The sequence below is a fragment of the Uloborus diversus genome, chromosome 2 (genome assembly GCF_026930045.1).
Source record: "Uloborus diversus isolate 005 chromosome 2, Udiv.v.3.1, whole genome shotgun sequence".
Taxonomy (NCBI): domain Eukaryota; kingdom Metazoa; phylum Arthropoda; class Arachnida; order Araneae; family Uloboridae; genus Uloborus; species Uloborus diversus.
This window is the reverse complement of record NC_072732.1, coordinates 43,326,695-43,345,234: the sequence shown is the minus strand read 5'-3', so window position 1 is coordinate 43,345,234 and position 18,540 is coordinate 43,326,695. Positions and strand designations below refer to the sequence as shown.

The 18,540-nt window shown below is 32.5% G+C and overlaps 3 protein-coding genes across 5 annotated transcripts in view; all 3 read left to right on the top strand.

Moving 5' to 3' along the window:
* Positions 1-6,557, top strand: part of LOC129216999 (integrin beta-PS-like) — a 61,577-nt gene extending 55,020 nt beyond the window's left edge. For all 3 annotated transcript variants that reach the window (XM_054851225.1, XM_054851224.1, XM_054851226.1), the window contains 4 exons: positions 242-368; positions 1,776-1,889; positions 4,546-4,712; positions 6,387-6,557. In XM_054851225.1, coding sequence (XP_054707200.1) covers positions 242-368; positions 1,776-1,889; positions 4,546-4,712; positions 6,387-6,452 — 474 coding nt within the window. In that variant the 3' untranslated portion in view covers positions 6,453-6,557. The remainder of the gene's footprint in view (positions 1-241; positions 369-1,775; positions 1,890-4,545; positions 4,713-6,386) is intronic.
* An 8,938-nt stretch (positions 6,558-15,495) lies between these two features.
* LOC129217087 (uncharacterized) lies at positions 15,496-16,154 on the top strand. Its single transcript, XM_054851336.1, has one exon. The coding sequence runs from the start codon at positions 15,513-15,515 to the stop codon at positions 15,900-15,902; it is 390 nt and encodes a 129-aa protein (XP_054707311.1). The 5' UTR covers positions 15,496-15,512; the 3' UTR covers positions 15,903-16,154.
* Positions 15,946-18,070, top strand: LOC129235252 (uncharacterized). Its single transcript, XM_054868961.1, has 2 exons — positions 15,946-16,648; positions 16,730-18,070. The coding sequence occupies exons 1-2, from the start codon at positions 15,946-15,948 to the stop codon at positions 17,722-17,724; spliced, it is 1,698 nt and encodes a 565-aa protein (XP_054724936.1). The 3' UTR covers positions 17,725-18,070.
* Positions 18,071-18,540: the final 470 nt, after the last annotated feature.

Here is an 18,540-nt window from a genome sequence, read left to right as displayed (position 1 = left end):
CAACCCCATTCCTACTCATTTTGATGTACCCCTTTTGGATTTTCTGAAACTTTTACTGAAACACCCTGTATCCATGCTGAATTTTAATTTTTGCGAATTTATGAATTTTTACATTTATTTAATATAGTTTTCTAATAATTCTAACTTTAACTCGTATTCATGAAGCGCAACTATTGTCAATCGCCATTTGTTCTTTCCATCGAAAGCGTAAATTTGTTACATTTTTATTTACTTTTAATAGACATGTCCTGGAAAATGCGATGAGTTGAGAGAATGCGTTGAATGCTGGTTACGTGATCAAAAAGGAGCAAATCTTACATGCTTCATGTGCGGAGAAGCTAATGTCCAACTAGTGGATAGTCTTGAAGGTAAGAAAGATTCTAGGACAGTGTGGTCTTCAACTTTCTTTTAATAATGGACTAAATTTTGATTATGGAAGTGCTTGTAGGCCGTTTATTTATAGACTTAAATTCAGAGAAGGACATTGTAAAGATAAGTCCTCATTTAATTTGAACATTATAGTGCAAATCGATATTCAACACATAATGTAATGAATAACGAAGTATGATTTAAAAAATATGCGGAAACTTGTTACAAAACTCAAATCTATATTGAAATTATCAAAATGACGATTTGTTTTTAGTTCAATCATAAATCTGGCGAACTTCATTTTTTACTAACCTGTCAACATTGACTTTTATGTGGGACGAAGCAATTCGAAGATAATTCTCGAGGTGATTGCTAGAAACACGGTTCCTCAGTTTTGACATTAAATTCTCCATTTTGAGAATAGCTCCTAGAGGATATAAGTGCTGCCAAAAAGGGATGTTGCGAACAGAGCATGAGATCGGATTGCTGGAAATTGATCTTTTTTAACATACAAAGTAAATAAAAATCCAATTCTCTTGAGTCGCTGTTACATTACAATAAGTTCCATTTGATAAAATAGTGATAATTGAAATGGCAGAAAATATGGGGGAAAATGTATCGACCTAATTCGTTAGACGAACCATTGAAACATACACAGCACGCCGACAGTTAAAATATAAGAACAAAAACACTTGACGTTTTAGGACGTTCTTAAAATGTAAGTTATTTTTCCTTATTTTTTACATTTTTACTTACTCATGTATTTTAATATTACTTCAATTTAAAGTAAGCTACATATTATGAAAAAAAAATCATCTTAAATTGTTTCCATTGTGTTAGTTTCTATGCTATTGTTATCCGACTTTATATCTAAATGGTTTATTATTATTATTATTGTTATTATATATATTATTATCACTATAAATATTATCATTGCTATTACTGTTATCATCATCATCATCAACAACATCATCATTTTCATCATCATCATCACCACCACCATCATCATCATCATCATTTATATTATTATTATTATTATTATCATCATTATTATCATTATCATTATTATTATAATTATTATTGATATTATTTGAAGAATAAATAAGCGTCATCTTTCACGAAAGGCAACAAACGAACATGCTTAAAACTGCATGATAGAATACCTGAAATTTTGCAGTAAAACTTAATTGAATCTTGTGATTTAATATTTTTTCAATTTTAAGCCAAGCCTGAAGTTTTACATTATTTTAATGAAAATTAACTTGTATGAGGTGAGGGAAAAAAACAACATTTTTTCACTCCTGTGTTTAACGTTTTACTGTTTTAAACGTTTACAATTTCCCTTTGTTTTTACATTTAAAACTCGATAGCTGGTGTTGTATATTATTTTTTGTTTTTGACTTTAGTTAAAGGAAATGAAAAGCAGTGCATGTTTGAAGACGAAAATAACTGCAGGTTTTATTTCAAATACATTTTTAATAAAGAAGGAGAATCTACGGTCCATATTAAATCTGTAAGAGGTAAGACTTAAAATCCAATAATTTACAAACGCTTTATATGTTTATCAATATTGTTGACAGTTTTTATAAATATGATGTACTAGAGGTACCCGCACGGCTTTGCCCGTAATAGAAAAATAAAAGATTTTTTTTGGTTCGCCTGTATATTTACAAATAATGTATAGTGAATTTTCTCATGAATTGGCTTGTACCAATGTTACAGTTCCACGTTATGATAATTTCGTATCTCGCCAATTGGCTTGTGCCCATGTTACGGTTCCACGTTATGATAATTTCGTAATTTACTCGTCCATCTTATGATATTTTGTTCTTAAAATTGGAATAGAAAAAGAAGCACATCGAATTTTGGAAAAATCGCTTCGAGGTGCACACCCTCATGCTACAAACTAACTTTGTGCCAAATTTCATGAAAATCCGCAGAACGGTCTAGGCGCTACGCGCGTCACAGAGATCCAGACATCCTACAGACATCCAGATAGTGAGACAACGTAAGTAAAAGTACAAATAACAGTGATAAAAAGAGTTAAAATCTCAGCAAACTTTATTTCGATGCTATCAAAAGAATGCTTCATCAGTTAATAAAAAGATATGTTCACTAAACCCGTTTTATTTGCCAGTTAGCAAATAAAACGGCAAAAAGGAGAGTATAAGCTGTACTTGCTGAGATTTTAATTCTTTTTATCCCATTTATTTGAATTTTAATTTACGTATTCTCACATGACTACTCATACGTCATATTTTTCAAAACTTACAACAACATTAAGACTGTAAGGTTTTATACAAGGATATTCCACGGGTAACTGACATTTTTAGAACAAAAAAGTGTGTATTTTGCAACATTCAACAAAAAATATACGTTCTGCAAACGATCTTTTATCCTGGATTATTGTATTTTTTAAGCTTAATTCAATGGTATAATTGAATTCTAGAGACACATTTTAGATGATTTAAAAAATATCAAAAGCATGGTAACTGACTGACCATGCTACTGTTTAAAATCTCTGTCAGCTACCGCGTTTTAAAAATTTTTTCAAAAATCAACCAAAATGAATTTCGAGTATACAATTTAACCATAAAATTCAGCTTAAAAATACAATGGGGTGGTTTCCTCTAGTCAAAAGTACTATTTTTAGTCATTGAAACGGATAGAATGAGCAAAAAAAATAAATAAATTAAAAAAAAATAAATAAATAAATAACATGGACCCAGAAAATACTTTAATTTTCCTAACAGTTTTTTTTTTTAAATCAATGTTTTTAAATGTCCAATTTTTCAAGCAAGGCGTGGTGGTCTTTATGACGTCACAAATGATGCACTTTGCCGCATCTTTCTACTACGTTTCCACGTTATGATAATCAAGCAGCGAATTAAAATTGCGTTCTACACTTGCTACCAACCATATCGTTGCCAATACACGTGAGTAAAGATGCGAATTAAATATTTTGGACCGTGAATGGCAACACTGAATGGCATTTCATCATTTGTGATGTCATTGGTAGAAGGAGCACCGATTTAAGTAATTTTTTTAAAATATTAAACTTAAAGAAATTATTTTAAAAATGGTCAGATTCTATGTTTTTAAGCATGCTCTTTCCGAAAAAAATACTTTTAAAATTTTGGAAACGGCCCCATTATCCAGGAGAAAAACCGTTTGCACAACGTATCTTTTGCGTTAAACATTACAAATATACTTACTGTTTTTGTCTAAAAATATCCGCGGAATTGCCCTATAAAATAATAGTGGTATGAGATTCATCTTGTATATGCTCTCTTTTGTATATGCTCTCTGATGTAATTACTCACTTAGACTATATTCGGGTTATCGTGAACATCTTTTTCTATGCACAGAAAAAGAATCTCTCGTTCTGGTAACCTGTTGCCTCTTTTACTCGTCTGTATGAAAGTGTAATAGTTTTAGATGTTAAGAGAAGAAAATACAAGTTAAAGTGAATGACACACTTGACTTAAAATAAGAGAAAATATTTTTGGCCGTTTTGCCAAGGCAAAATTAATTTCCTTTTTTCCCTAGTTCCAATCGTTTCGTCGACGTGAAATCACTAAATATATCAAAAGGTAAGATTGAAAGGAAAAAACAAGAGGGAAAGGAAATTTCGTGTCGGCGAAAAGTAGGAGATACCGCTCAGAAAAACTTTTGCATTCATCTCCTGAACAAGGTGGTTTGTTTTTAATGTTACGCAACTTAGCAATCTTTAGCAACTTAGCATCTTTTTAGATATCACGAGAAAGTGGAACGATGACGAAAATATCCCTGGTTTGCTCGTGCAAACTAATTTTTAAGTCTTAAAAAGGAGAAAGAGAATAAAATGTTTAGCAAAAAACACGTCTTAAGATCTTGCATGACTTAAGATGTGAAACTACATATGGATGCCTCACTTGCCAAATCGATTAACTCCATAAAACAAAAAAGAAGAAAAAAATTGTGTTATACATAGGAGTAAATAGGACCTCGTGTTATATTTCCTGCCAATACGTGGTCAGAAATGTACTGAACCAAAACTTTAATATAAATTCACATGCTAAGCATTGATTAAGCACTATTAAAGCCGAAATGATGTTTTTTTTTTTTTAAACTGGAGTTAACAGATTTGGCAACTGAGGCATCCATATAATGAAACCATCTCTTATTTATTCACAGAATGTCCGACACCTGTTAACGTCATTGCCATAACATCAGGAGTGGCTGGTGGTGTCGTCGCAACGGGACTGTTCCTATTAATGATATGGAAAATATTAACATCTATTCATGACAGAAGAGAACTGGCTAAATTCGAGAAGGAAAGGCTTATGGCAAAATGGCAGAAAGTGAGTGTCTATACGACTCTGTTTTTGACAACTATAGATGAGTGACAGTGCTGGTCTGGTTAGTTAAGCTGTGACCTTGACAATACCTCTTTTTGGAAAATTGAGTACAAAAAGGAACGTGTTACTGGAGTAGATCTGAGCTGGAATACGTTAGCAAAACTACAGCGAAAGTAACACACTCAACTCCGCGCCAATTACCCTTCTCTATTACTTGAAAAAGAGGTAAACACTGTAATGGTCATAGCTCACCTATCTGGAGTCGCACTACGCACTATATTCGCATGTTATGAAAGAGCGAGGAAAAATTGCCACTTCTCAGTTCGCTCTGTGACAGACGATTTCCAATGTTTATTTATGCGATAATCCAGGAAAATCGATATCACTTCTAGCATTATCGTCAAGGAAAATGTAGCTTTTTCCCCGAAAAACTTTAATTCTGATTTTTTGTTTTGTATACTGTACTGTTACGTACTCCAAGTAAGGTGATTTGGCCACTGCTAGCTGCGTGAAAAATTATATTCCTTATACGATAAAAAAAAGTATTTTTTTTGCATTAAAACATGCAGCATATTTGTGCCGCATATGATGCAGTATATTTTAACTAAATTTAAATGTGAAGGAACCCCAAATGAAAAAGAAAAAAAATCCTTCAAATTCATTTAGCATGTTTGCTGTCCTTAGGCTTGACAGCACTCAATATTTTCTTGGCAAGTATAAACACATACTTTGATGTTCAACTTTCAGAAGTCACAATCTCTTAGGAAGCATTCGAAGTAGACAGGTACGCCCCGATGGGAGGTCCCACTGACCACCCAAAAAATTCCTTATTCGGCTTAGTTGTCTGACGATTTGACAAATTTGGAGACATAATTGCAATATTGGAATTTTTTAAATGCCCGAATATCCCTTTTTATTACATTTAAATATGTGTGCATTCCTGTATTTTATTAATCGGCGAAATCTGGAATTCCATCCAGCACATTGAGAATTTCCGCTCTTCCAGAAACTTACGTTCGAGGTTCCCCTGATAGTAAGTAGAATAAACTCATTTTGAAATTTCGAGATGAGCTTGGCGAAGACTTTCTACACTGTCACGTAACAGGTATTTTCATTTTCTTTGATGTGAAAATTCATTGACGATCATCGGTTATTATTGCTTTAATTACATTAAGTTATGCAAAATGTTTCTGGCCAAAAACAAAGTGATAAAGTATGTTACAGCTCTACTGAAACTTAACGATTTGGCAGAATGTTAAGTGACATCAAGCTAAAACTTGTTTCATGCGGCTAAAATAGCAATCCTAAACCTTTTCCTCTAAATTTCGATTAGATGGTCAAAATAAGGAAAACCAGCAACCAACCTTTAATGAAGGCGAAATATAAAGATACTTTCTTTAGTTTTGTTGCTACATAGCAAAGATAATATTTCTTTATAAAATTTATTTTCTTCTTAAAGCTCCTGTAACAACTTCAACACCGTGCACATCATCAGAATATGATTTTAGTTAATTTTACAGAACTAACTCTCATGGAAGTCCTAGCTGTATCTATATTCTTCGGGGTACTGGGGGCAACTTCCCTATTCACCCAAATTTCGGGAACATCTGATTTGAGTTATGAATGAAACACATTTCTCCTAATTAATATGATTTTTTAATTATTTTTATCTTCTAGGTTGACAATCCTATTTACATACAACCAACTTCTGAGTTTAGAAACCCCGCCTACAGAGGAGATTGATTGCTTTGTTGCAGATGAGACTGCACTGTGATTATCTAAAGTGACTGAGAAATTATTTATTTTATGTCGTCTTCTTACGTCTCCAATCTTAATGAATAAAACTAATTTGACGCATTTTTAATTATTTTGTAGTTATTTTGTTTCAAAATTCACACCAACAAACTCGTATAAAAAGAAATAGCATTTTAATGTGTCAAAAAAATCGTTGTCTTCCAGTTTTGCCGATACCAAATTTTCTTTTCTTCCCCGTTTTTCAGTTTCAATCATACAATTTGATATATTTACGGGGGGAGGAAATTTTAAATGTTGGCAAAATTAAGAGTGAACCAAAACATCGTCATTAATGTATGCTAAATTCTTTACATGTTAACAAGAACTTTATAGAAAACTACACAAGAATATTTTCCGGCATATAAAGTGGATATTTTACGAATTGTCGATTTTGGAGCTTAGATTAAAGCAATCTTTTTAAAGCAAGTCATGCCTCTGTTGAGCTACATAAAAATATATAAAGAAAAAAGGAAATGTAAAAATTGTTTAAGAATCGATGCCTTTAAATTTTTTCGCATTACGTTTTAGTATATTCCAGTGATCAAAGATTTTGAATGGAAACACACAAACAGTTTTAATATGATGTAATAGTATAACCATTGTGTCAGTCTCATTGTTGAAGAAATAACATAGATCCAGTTGGAACACTTAATTTTCTTCAAGAAGTTTTCATAAAAAAAAAAAAAAAAAAAAACCTGCAAACCTTGTTACATAAAAACCTTTCTAACTGCCTCTGTGTATTTCTTTTATTTCTACCAATTTAATTCAAAAATTTTCCTACTTAAAGTTGGAATTCTTCAGAGTTTTTTTTTTTTAACATATACAGCGATTAGTTTTTACCACTCTTGAAGCTTAAATGTATAAAAATAACCCCTAAATTTAAAATATTGCTTGAAACTCAAAAAAAAAAAAAAAACATAATTAGTTGAAATTTTTAGAAATATATTGACCAAACAGCTTGAGGGAATGCATTTGATATGAATTTTTATCAACAAATGTTTTCTTTTTGCATAAAAGAGATACATTTTGCTCTTATAAATCTGTTTCATACAAATGGATAAATTTGAAATTTTATGCAGTTTACGTCAATTAAGAAAAAAAATTTACAGTAAAGCATTACAAATCCGAACGTCAAAAATCCAAAATCTCATAAATCCAAACCGTCGAAACTCCGAATGCATAGTTCAAACCTCTCTTAGGAGAAAATCGGCGATTTTTTAAAATGAGTTTAAGTCAGTTTTTCCTTACAGAAATTATTTCAACTTTATTTGCGCGTAGTCGGTGTACTTTCTAGAAAGTTCATTAAATTTTCTTTGTTTAATTACTGAGTATAATAGCTCCTCACAGAGTACATACTATACTCTGAAAAAAAATTACTTTTCCTTATATTCAATAAAGAGTGAGGAATAATTTTTGTAAAAAAAAATTAACTGCATATTGTAGCGTTATGTATATTAAAAAAAAAGAAACAATGACAATTATTCAAAAAAAAAAAAAAAATTGAAAGAATCAACTCGTAAAAATCATTTTGAGACATTCTATACGTCAAAGCGTTTTTCAAAAGAAATTCCGCGTTTTAGTTCAGGTTTTATGCATGCACAAAATTTTCCTGCAGGCGCTGATATTAAATTTTTTGAAATGTTTAGCAGTGAAAGAAAAATTATTAAAATCTAAATATGAAATAATGGAGTGAAATATCTTAATCAAGATCTTTCAAGCCAAAAAAGATTTTATTAAATTGAAACACCAACGTGAATAAAGCACAAACTAACACAAAAACAGACCATATAGCTATTTCAAGGCTACAATAGAGTCTCTTCATCAGTGCAAAAAAATCAGCACACAAGCAGAAAGTCGTGGGAAAACTGTGCGTTATACCAAATAGGTCAACCAATAGGAATTCACGACATGTCGTGAATTCCTATTGGTTGACCTGTTTGGTATAAACACCAGCGTCCACGTGGTTGACGTTCAGTTCTCATACGACTTTTTTGGTTTTGTGCTTAGTTTTTTGCACTGATGAAGAGGCTCCATTGTAACCTTAAAATAGCTATCTGCTGTATTTCTGTGTTAATTTGTGCTTTATTCACGTTGGTTTTTCAATTTAATCATATTGTAGCACAAAGCTTATTTGGTATTTTATCAGTCAAATAAGGTTTGTTAAAATCGGACAATTTCCTCAATACTATTAAGAGTGAGGGTTTCGTAAGCACATAAATGCGTACAGAAAGAACAAAAAATTACTAAACATTCTTTCAGTAGGTTAAAATTGAAGTGAGAAACATTCCGCGAATGAGAAACATCCTTCACTTCCCCCAGGCAAAGGACACCTTTACTTCGAATAAGGAAGTAAAAAGGAAGGGGGAGGGAAAAAGCTGAACTAGTTACATGTATCTCACGTAATGGAGTCGATTCCGAAGTATTTTTTTCTGAAAGAGCACGCTTAAAAACATAGGATCTGACCATTTTTTAAGTAATTTGACTAAGTTTAATATTTAAAAAAAATATTTTAATCGGTGCGCTTTCATGGTTTGCGCTTCTGCCGATGACATCACAAATGATGAAATGCCATTCACAGAGCATACTTTTTAATTCGCTTTTTTGCTCACATGTTTTGGCAACGATATGGTTAATAGCAAACGTAGAGCGCAAGATTCAATTTGCATCTTGATTATCATAACGTAGAAATGCGGTACACAGATGCCTCAAAGTACATCATTTGTGTGGTCATAAAGACCACGCCTTATTTTCAAAATCGGACATTCAAAAAAAAAAGTAATTAAAAATGAAGCGTTGGACAAATGATTTTCGGTGATTTATTGCCCTCACTTGACCGTCTTTGATGTCCGGTTCCTTTTTCAGCTTGGACCGGGAGCCTCAGCACCACCGCCCACCGTCCTCTGCAGGCGCGGCTCCTCCGGTGCTGAGCTATCCGCTTCTCCTGGTCGGAGGCGTCTATGTCCTACACACACATATACACTCACACACGCCTACGTGCACACACACAGGTCTATGCACACACACACACACAAGCCCCCCCCCCCCCCACACACGCAAACTATGCACACGTAACCGACCAGGAGGAGGGCTAGTTCGGGGAGACAGGAGCCGTTTCTAGAAACAATAATTCCAATGAGTAGGGTCCTGTCGCAGTTCGTGATTTGGAAAACCATAATTCAAATTTAAAATTTTAGAATTAAAATTAATTTTTTTTTGCTTATTCTATCAATTTCAATCACTAAAAGTAGTATTTCTGACTGAGAGAAACAACCTCATTCTCATTAAAATTTTGGGGAAGGAGTTAAAAACAAGGGATTAAGAAAAAAAAAAAGTAAAACGAAACAAAGCATTGATTGAAACAAATTTTATCTAAGTAAAAAATGAATTAACAACTTAAAAATCCACATATTTATTCATAATAATGAATAATAAATTTCAGACACGTGCGATTACGGAGACACGAAAAATTACGGAGATTATGGATGTAAAGTTATCTGGTAAAAGCTAACATCCATGACTGTACATCCATAAGCTCTCACCTCTATGCATTGAAAAAAGGGTTCCTTGAAACCCCGAAACACGTATCTACCACTTATTGCACTTTTTCGCATTTTTAACGCTGTTTATTCAAATTTTCCTTTCAGCTCAAATGTTTTCATTTGTAAATTTCATCTGTTTCAAAACAGCCTTTTCCAACTTTGAATTTTTTAAGTTGTTTTTATCTTGTATTTTTATTCTATTTGCTGTTCTTTGTATTCATTTTGGTAAGTTCTATAATCGCAATATTTTTTTCCAAGACTTTATTTCATTTTATTTACAGAAATAACTTTTGGTGATTTTTTGATGTGACAGAAAAATGAAAGTCACAGCAAAAAGAAAATAAACAAAGAAACCTAGAAACCTTTGGCATCCTGCAAGATGTTTTTTTTTTTTTTTTTTTTGTATTATACACACATCAACTGAAATAAAGAACTATATGATGCAGCATATTTCGACTATATATAAATGTGTAAAAACCACAAATGGAAAAGCAAAAAAAAAAAAAAAATCCTAGAACCTCTTTAGAATCGAGCGTTTCAATGAAACTAAAAGATATTGGATGTAAATGTTAGTTCTTAGATAAGAACATTTTGCAAAATGTAAGGCGCAATTTCTTCGAAAATATAAAATCAGAGAATAATACACAATAAAAAATAAATAAAGCTATAAAAACGATTCGCGATTGATTTAAACTTCGGGACTTGTCAACAGTATGCAATAGAGAGGACAAACAACGAAAGGAGGAAAAAACTAAACGCGCACTTCGCAGTTAACCTTGAAAATCCGTTCATACGACTTTCATATTTTTATAGCGCGTGAGTAGTTTGAAACAGGGCTGTGGAGTCGGAGTCGGACTGATTTTAGGGTAAAGGAGTCGGAGTCGTTCGAAAACAGGCCGACTCTGACTCCGTTTTTTTTTCCTTATTTTTCAGACTCTCCTTGCAATTAAAAAAAACTGACTACCAATTAATTTTATTGCATGTATAAATGCCTACTAATAAGAAAATAACTGTCATTGTGGCAACCAGCTGACTTGATTGTTTATCGAACTTTCTGCAACAGCTATCTATGCGGCAGTCTCCTTGTTTGCTTTCTGTCAGAAACAGTTTTGTTGCCTAACGTTTTCTAAGTTATAACTTTCGTATAAAAATAATAATATATTTTTTACCTCGATTTCAGTTATAATATAGTAAAAGGAATGTATCGCTTGAGCAAGTCGGGAAACTTCTGACGATTCTTGGTAAATTCAAGTAAGTGTTGGTACGAAAGCTCAAATCCAAAAGATCCGACAAAAAAAAGTTTTTTTTTTAATCTCAAGACTTTATCTAAAAAAGCTTGGTTATCACTTAAAAATACAAAATAAAATAAGTACATGATTTATTGGTTACAACGCTCAATAATCGTAATTAATACTAAAATATCCATATTAAGATTAATTGTAAAACTGCCAATAAAATTAAAATTAAAAGTGAGCCAAGAAATGTAAGTGCAGTAGAAGCTATTCGTGCAAAGTTGTATACCGCCGCATTTTGTATAAAATTTTCTCCAGACGTACACGTACCCGACATCTCCCCTCAGTGTAGTGAATTTTCGTTGAAATTTGTATGATGAAATTTAAGATTTATTATGGAGAATTTTTTTTCAGAATTAAAGTATTTCAATTTTTCAACTCTGAAATTTAGTTGAGGTTTCAACCACCAGATGAGTGTTTCCCGGGAGGGAGAGGGGGAGAACCGCCCCCTCTCAAGAAAAATATTTTGACCTGGCCAATATTTTTTTTTCTCTCAAGTTACAGCTTTAACAAATTGAAAGCACAGAATTTGATCAACATCTATTTGTTAAACATTTAAACGGGAGCGAATTAATCCTTTTCAATTTTTTAAAAATGGGATTCTTAAGTAATCTCACTTTAGAAATCACAACTATTGGATAACATGATTTTCAAATTGAACTTCTAATGTTGCATGCATCTTAGGTTTAATATAAAACACAACGCGAAAATTGGATAAAAAGGAAATAATATTTCAATCTCTATTTAGGGGTTTTCTACCCTTCCCATGATGGGGGATTTGAAAAAAAAATTATTTATTTATTAATTAAATGAATTAATTAATAAATAAAAACACCGGAGTCGGAGTTAAAATCGGAGGTTTACCAATCCAGGATTCGGAGTCGGAGTCGGCCATTTTTCTTCCGACTCCGCAGCCCTGGTTAGAAGAATTTTAGTTTGTATCGTTCAAATCCGAGTGATAATTCAAAGTTCTAAAACCCATTTATTTTAATAATGCAGGGGTGCCCATCTTAGTGGGTGCGGGGGGGGGGGGGGGTCATGGCGCAGACTGTGTCCTTGAAATTTTTAGGGGGTGTTTTGATGGGTATTTTTTATTTGAGGGGCTCTTGTTCTTTTGGGAGCTTCGCGGTATTTAGGGGGTGCGCCTTTCCTTGGAGGGGGGGGGGCATCCCTGTTTAATGGCAAATAGTTTGATATAAGGCTTACTAATTCCAGGCAAGAAACGCCATAGCACTCAGATTTTCAGCACTGTCTCTGAACCAGGATTATTCAACTTTGGGGAGCCTTTTAAGTTTAAAATTTTCATAAAGGCTCCTTTTAATCTTCGAGCTGAAAAAATAAAACGTAAAATATGTCCCTCCCTCCCCTCCTTTTTTTAAATCTAAGGACTAATTCTAAAAGTTCTCACCAAAATGTAGGAAATATAATAAATACGTGATTTCTTGATTACAACTCTCAAAATTTGAAATTAATCTTTCCTCTTTTATTGCTTGCTTTAAAAGCAACCTAAATGAGATTAACTGAAATTTTAAGATTTTAAGATTAACTGCAAATTTTGAGTATTGCAATTCGTAATCAAGAAATCGTGCACTGTAAAAGCACTTATTTTCTCTTATATTCAAGAAGCTTTAATTTACGCAAATCCGTCGTAATCGCGAAAATTTTAGCCTCAAGAAATATTTCATAGTTATAAAAACAATCAACATTCGGTTCTGTTCGTTTCCAATTCACGAAGTTTTCAGTTCGCAAAAATAAGTGGTTTTACACTACTGATTTTATTTCATACTTTTAAGTCTGAATCACGCACTTAAAAGTATGTAATTCAAAAATTACTTTTGGTATTATTAAATGATACAGTTCTTATAATTTTCATTTGAAATATTTATAGAGATCTTCTAATATTCGGTGCAGTATTTATTTAGTTAATATTAAGCTTATTTGTATTTTAAAAATTTTGTACAATTAGACAACATGCGGGGCAAAGTGAAAAAGTTAATTTCGTTCAATTCTTCAATCATTTATGAAATCTCTTACGTATTCTTTATTAATTACTTTATTAACGTACCTTAATTTAGTAATTCACCTATTCATTCATTCATTCACTTATTTTCTTATTCAGTCTCTCTTTAACTCACTCATTTGTTTGTCCTCATACATTAACTGATTATTTTTTTTAGTATATTTTCATTTATTTATCTTTGATTACAACCTTTTATTTACTGACTCATTTGATCAAAAATATTTTTTACAATGAAATAGAAATATTTCATTACAAAAAATTTCATTTTTGACTTTGCCCCATGAAAAGAAAAAAAAAGTGAAAATGTTCCGCTTATTTTGAAAGCAAAAACTTATTGCCAAAAAAAAAAAAAAAAACTATTTCAATGCAAGTTTTACTATAAATACTATTTTTTCTTGATGTACTGTAATATTCAAAACAGATTTCCAATTTGTTCATTTTGAAAATGCTCAGCCATTATAACTAACATTCCTCTGTTTATATTTATTTTACACAGAAAATCACCTTTAAGAATATAATATTTTATTAAAACTAAAAATTTACTAACATTTGGGCGATTTGGTTAAACAAATAGTGATCACTTGCGGAATTATAGTCTAAGTTCGGTTCCCCGGAATCCAAGTAGAAGATCGATGCTCTAGGCAATTTGAGGTTATAATACTCCCCAAAACTTTTTTTCTGAAGTCATTATCAAATATTTGCTCATACTAATTCATTAGAGTTCCAGACCGGGTCAAATGCTAGCATGAATGAAAATCAATTTTTCACATACCTGTGATTGGCAATACTGTATTTAAACCGAACGAGGTTATTTTTTTTATCCGTGTCATCTCTTTCCGTAAATGAGCTATTCATTAGCCCTTTATTAACTTAATTTTTCATGAATATATTAATTTTGCAAATCAGTTTCATTATTTTTCTCAGTTGAGAGTTAAATTAATTTATTTATTTATTTTGAAATTTGTAATGAACTTTGGAAAAATGTTGTTAAGACAATGTGCCATGCAAAATTTACACATAATGCGATCTTCTAAAATATAAAAACTGGTTTCTACTTCTTTGTCTAGTCTTCTTGGAGTTTCAAGAAAATATTTTCAATGTTTTTCTACATTTACATAACTCAATAATTTTATTTTTGGAAGTTTTTGGCTACGGCTAATTTTATTCATGAATGTTAAATTTTAGTTAGATAAAATTTAACAAAAATGTTTAAAAAAAATTTAGCGTATGAATTTAGTTACGTAGATGTAATGATAATTTGAATTCGTAAATAGTTTTACTAATGCAAATTGTTTTGTCCTTTCTTTTTAAATTATTTTTTTTCGCAATAACATTTTTTTATGAAACAATCAAAAATCATAACATTTATTGTGCAAGAGGAGAGGGGGAAGTGGGCAAAGGGTATACATTCAACGTAAATTATACGAAAAAAAAACAGCAAAAACCATGCCCACTTTTTCGTCAGCACATTATTTTTTCAAATCTAGGAGGGGGCAATTGAGCCTCTAAAAGACGAAACTGGACGAATTAAAAGATCTTGAAATACATTTTAACTTTCTGCAGTAAAAAGAACTAAAATAATTTATTAACTAAAAAAGTTTATTTCTCAAGGCTGCTGTCTATTGTGCATAAGTTATGTTTTCAGTCATTTATAAAAATATTTGTTTAAAAAAAAAACATTTTTCTCTTTCTTTTTTTTTCATGATTTTTTTTTTTTTTTTTGAAAAATATAACTTCTTGCATTCAAATTACATTTCGTTGTTCAATTTTATTTATTAAATTTGTTCAAACCTTTCAAGTTCACTGCAAAAAATTTTTTTGCAACTTTAGAAAATAAGTATGTGAAGTTGTGATTAAAAACTGCGAAAACGATAAAAAGACAGTTAAAATTAGACACGGGGGAAAACTTCATCGAGCAAATGCGTGCTGATGCAACACAACGCCATCTAACGGCAGCCGCGCAGACATCAAAATAACATTTTCAAGAGCAAATCACTTTTCATGAAGGACGTTGAAGGTCGGGATAGGAATTCATTCTCTCTCGCTCCGTCAGAAGATCTTTTGCGCTCCTCTGTAACTGGGTTCATTCTTTTCATAGGCGCTAGAAACTTTCGCTTTGATCACAATTCGATGCTGTTTGCACTGTCGGATTACGCTGATGCTGAAAAATAACAGTTCTGTGAGCGCTTGCAGCTTGAGTAGCTGCCGTCTGAAGGCGGAAGCTCTAGCTCGAGCTTTGAACAGCAGGATATGGCCGTGCACGTGGGTCGGTGGAGAACCTTCCGGAGGAGACGGGATGTCGGCGCCTGATGAGGAAGACGATTTGTACTTCGATGCCTCTCCCTCCCCGATCGAAGACGAAGATTCGATCACTCGTTATCCGCGCAATGATGACAGTTCGGCAGCTAGTGTGGCCGGGCGAGCTAAACTCTACGAGCTTCTTCAGCAGCACGTTGCTGATGACGCAACCGAGGTCTTTTACGACGTCAGTGAGGACGGCCACTTTGACAGGTCAAAAGCACGCGGTGGAAATGTGTCGCGCGGATGAAAATACTCAGCGCTCAAACTGTCAAACGTGTCAGAGTGATGACATGGATGTTAATTCAGTGAATGTCTTAAATCATGATTCTGGAAATGGTTTGGTGTCTTCAAAACAGCTTTGCCATCCTGGGAATTGTTGCGTGGATGAATCTCCCGGTGATAGTGTGAAGGAAGGCAATCTGCTGGATGGTAAGTCAATATCAGAAATTCCTCCGGTGTCTTCTGAACAACTTTGCCACTCTGATAATCACCTCACGGGTGATTCTCACGTTGATAGTGCAACAGAAGGTAATCTGTCGGATGGTAAGTCAATGACAGAAATTCCCCTGGTTTCTTCAGCACGACGTTACTACTCTGATAATCCCCGCATTGATGATTCTCTCTTCGATAATGAAACAGAGGGTAATTCATTGGATGGTAAGTCAATGTCAGATATTCCTCTGGTGTCTTCGGAACTACTCTGCCACTCTGAAGATTACTGCGTGGATGAATCTCAGGTTGACAAAGCAACAAATGGTGCTCTATTGGAGGGTACGCTATTTTCAGGAACAAGTGAAACCAACATAAATTTAAATTATAGTGAAAAATTAGAAACTTGCAAACAAGACACTGTATGTTTTAATGATGTAGATTTATGTACTTTCAATAATTGTAAAAGGGACGTTGAACAATTGGATAAAATTCAATTTTCTGACAGTGAGCGAGGGGAAGTTTTTACGAGCAAGCAGTTAAGTAGGATAAATGATGACATAAGTACTCTTACTTTTAAAAATTTCAAATCCACAGAAACTATTGAAAATAATGAAAATGAATCTTCTTTGCTTGATGAAGCAGAATACAACGATAGAACTGAAAAAAGAACATGTTTCCCCAAGACTATTTTTCCAAAAAATATCAAATGTAAAAATTCGGAGGATGCAACAAATATCGAAGCAGATGAAGACGAATTAGATGTACAAGAATTTTCGGAAAGAAGTGAAAGTATTGAAGAAAAAAATGAATGTGATAAAGCTAGTCCAAAACTGAAAACTATGATTTCGATTGAGATAACGGAAGATATATCAACAAGTTCCTTAGCTGAATCAGAAAGCAAAAATGATTCGCTGAAAAGTAGCCTTCACGTTTTCGATGAAGACCGTCCAATGATTTCTCGTAGTACTTCTCTTAAAACAGGCAAAACGCCACCAGGCACACCTAGGAAAAAAATCGTTCGTTTTGCTGATGTTCTTGGCTTAGACTTGGAAGATGTCCGTCACATAATGTGTAGTGACTTACCAAACATACCTTCTTCAGCTTACACTGATCTTGTTCTGAGTGATGATGACAAGCCGACTCCAACTAACGAGGTAGTTGTCCTCCAAAACACTCAGAATGACTCAGCCTTCAAGTCAGCAGCTGGTTTTAATTCTTTGTATCCGATGTTCTCTGTTCCTGGTCTGATGTCAGATTTTAAAGAAAGAGTTCATGCGCAGGGTATTTGCCTGGAGTCAGTGACTGTGTCAGATTTGAGCATACAGTGTACTTGTAGAGTTATGAACTGGGGTTATAAGAAGAGGGTTGTTGCCAGATATACTGTTAACGATTGGGCATCTTCCAATGACATTGATGCATCTTACATCGCGGGGTCGACACAAGATGATTCGGACGCTTTTTCTTTCAATATATTTTTGTCACCTTTTCACAAAAATGTTAAATTCGCTTTACGTTACCAAGTCAATGGAAAAGAATACTGGGACAATAATAGGGGAGATAATTACTGTTTTGGGTATTATAGCGACGGACGCAGCTCTCCAAGTACTAGTACTACATGGGTTCACCAATTTTGGTAGATCAAAACTATCAATTCTGGCAAATATGTAAGAAATTTAAATTTATTTATATTTTGCAAAAAGTTTGAAGTTGAATATTTATTACAAGTATATTTTCAGTCATTATGTCATCATAAAAGTTTCTTTTATTATTTGTGATAATTTTTTAAGTTTTTACTTGTTAACAATGATGATTAAAAGTGCATTATGTGAAATGTTTTGAGAAAAATGTGTCAGAACTTGTACACATTAAAATCTCTTAGTGGTGCTTTGAAATTATCAAAAGTAATTGATATATAGCAAAAATGTTGGTAATGCCATTTGTAATTACGACATATTTTTGATCAAGTCTATAATGCATGAATTGAAAGATTACATATTTTTATAAAGGTGCCTTATTTTTACAATAATTAACGATAGATATGAAAAACAATTTTGATACAAAAGCGGATTTTTAAAAAGTTCAATTTTTTTTCGGATAATTGACAGTTATTTTTATTTGAATTTAAAATGTAAATTAGTGTAATACCATAAACTTGGCATTTCGTTTTAGTATTTATTTCACTAAAATGAAAATTATAAGAATTTATCCTTGACATTTAAAAACTCGAAAAGTTATATTTATGAACACTTTTCATTAATTATTCTTCCCTTCCAAAATATTGAGTGTTTTAATAATTGAGCTAAAATACCTTCAAAAAATATTCCAAATAACATTCAAAAGTTGAGTACGTTTTCCACACGTACGAATTAATGATAAAATATTTTTTTTTTAATTCAGTTTCAATTTTCAATAATTATTTTGTTTTACAAAATAGTGATAAAATAATCAAACGT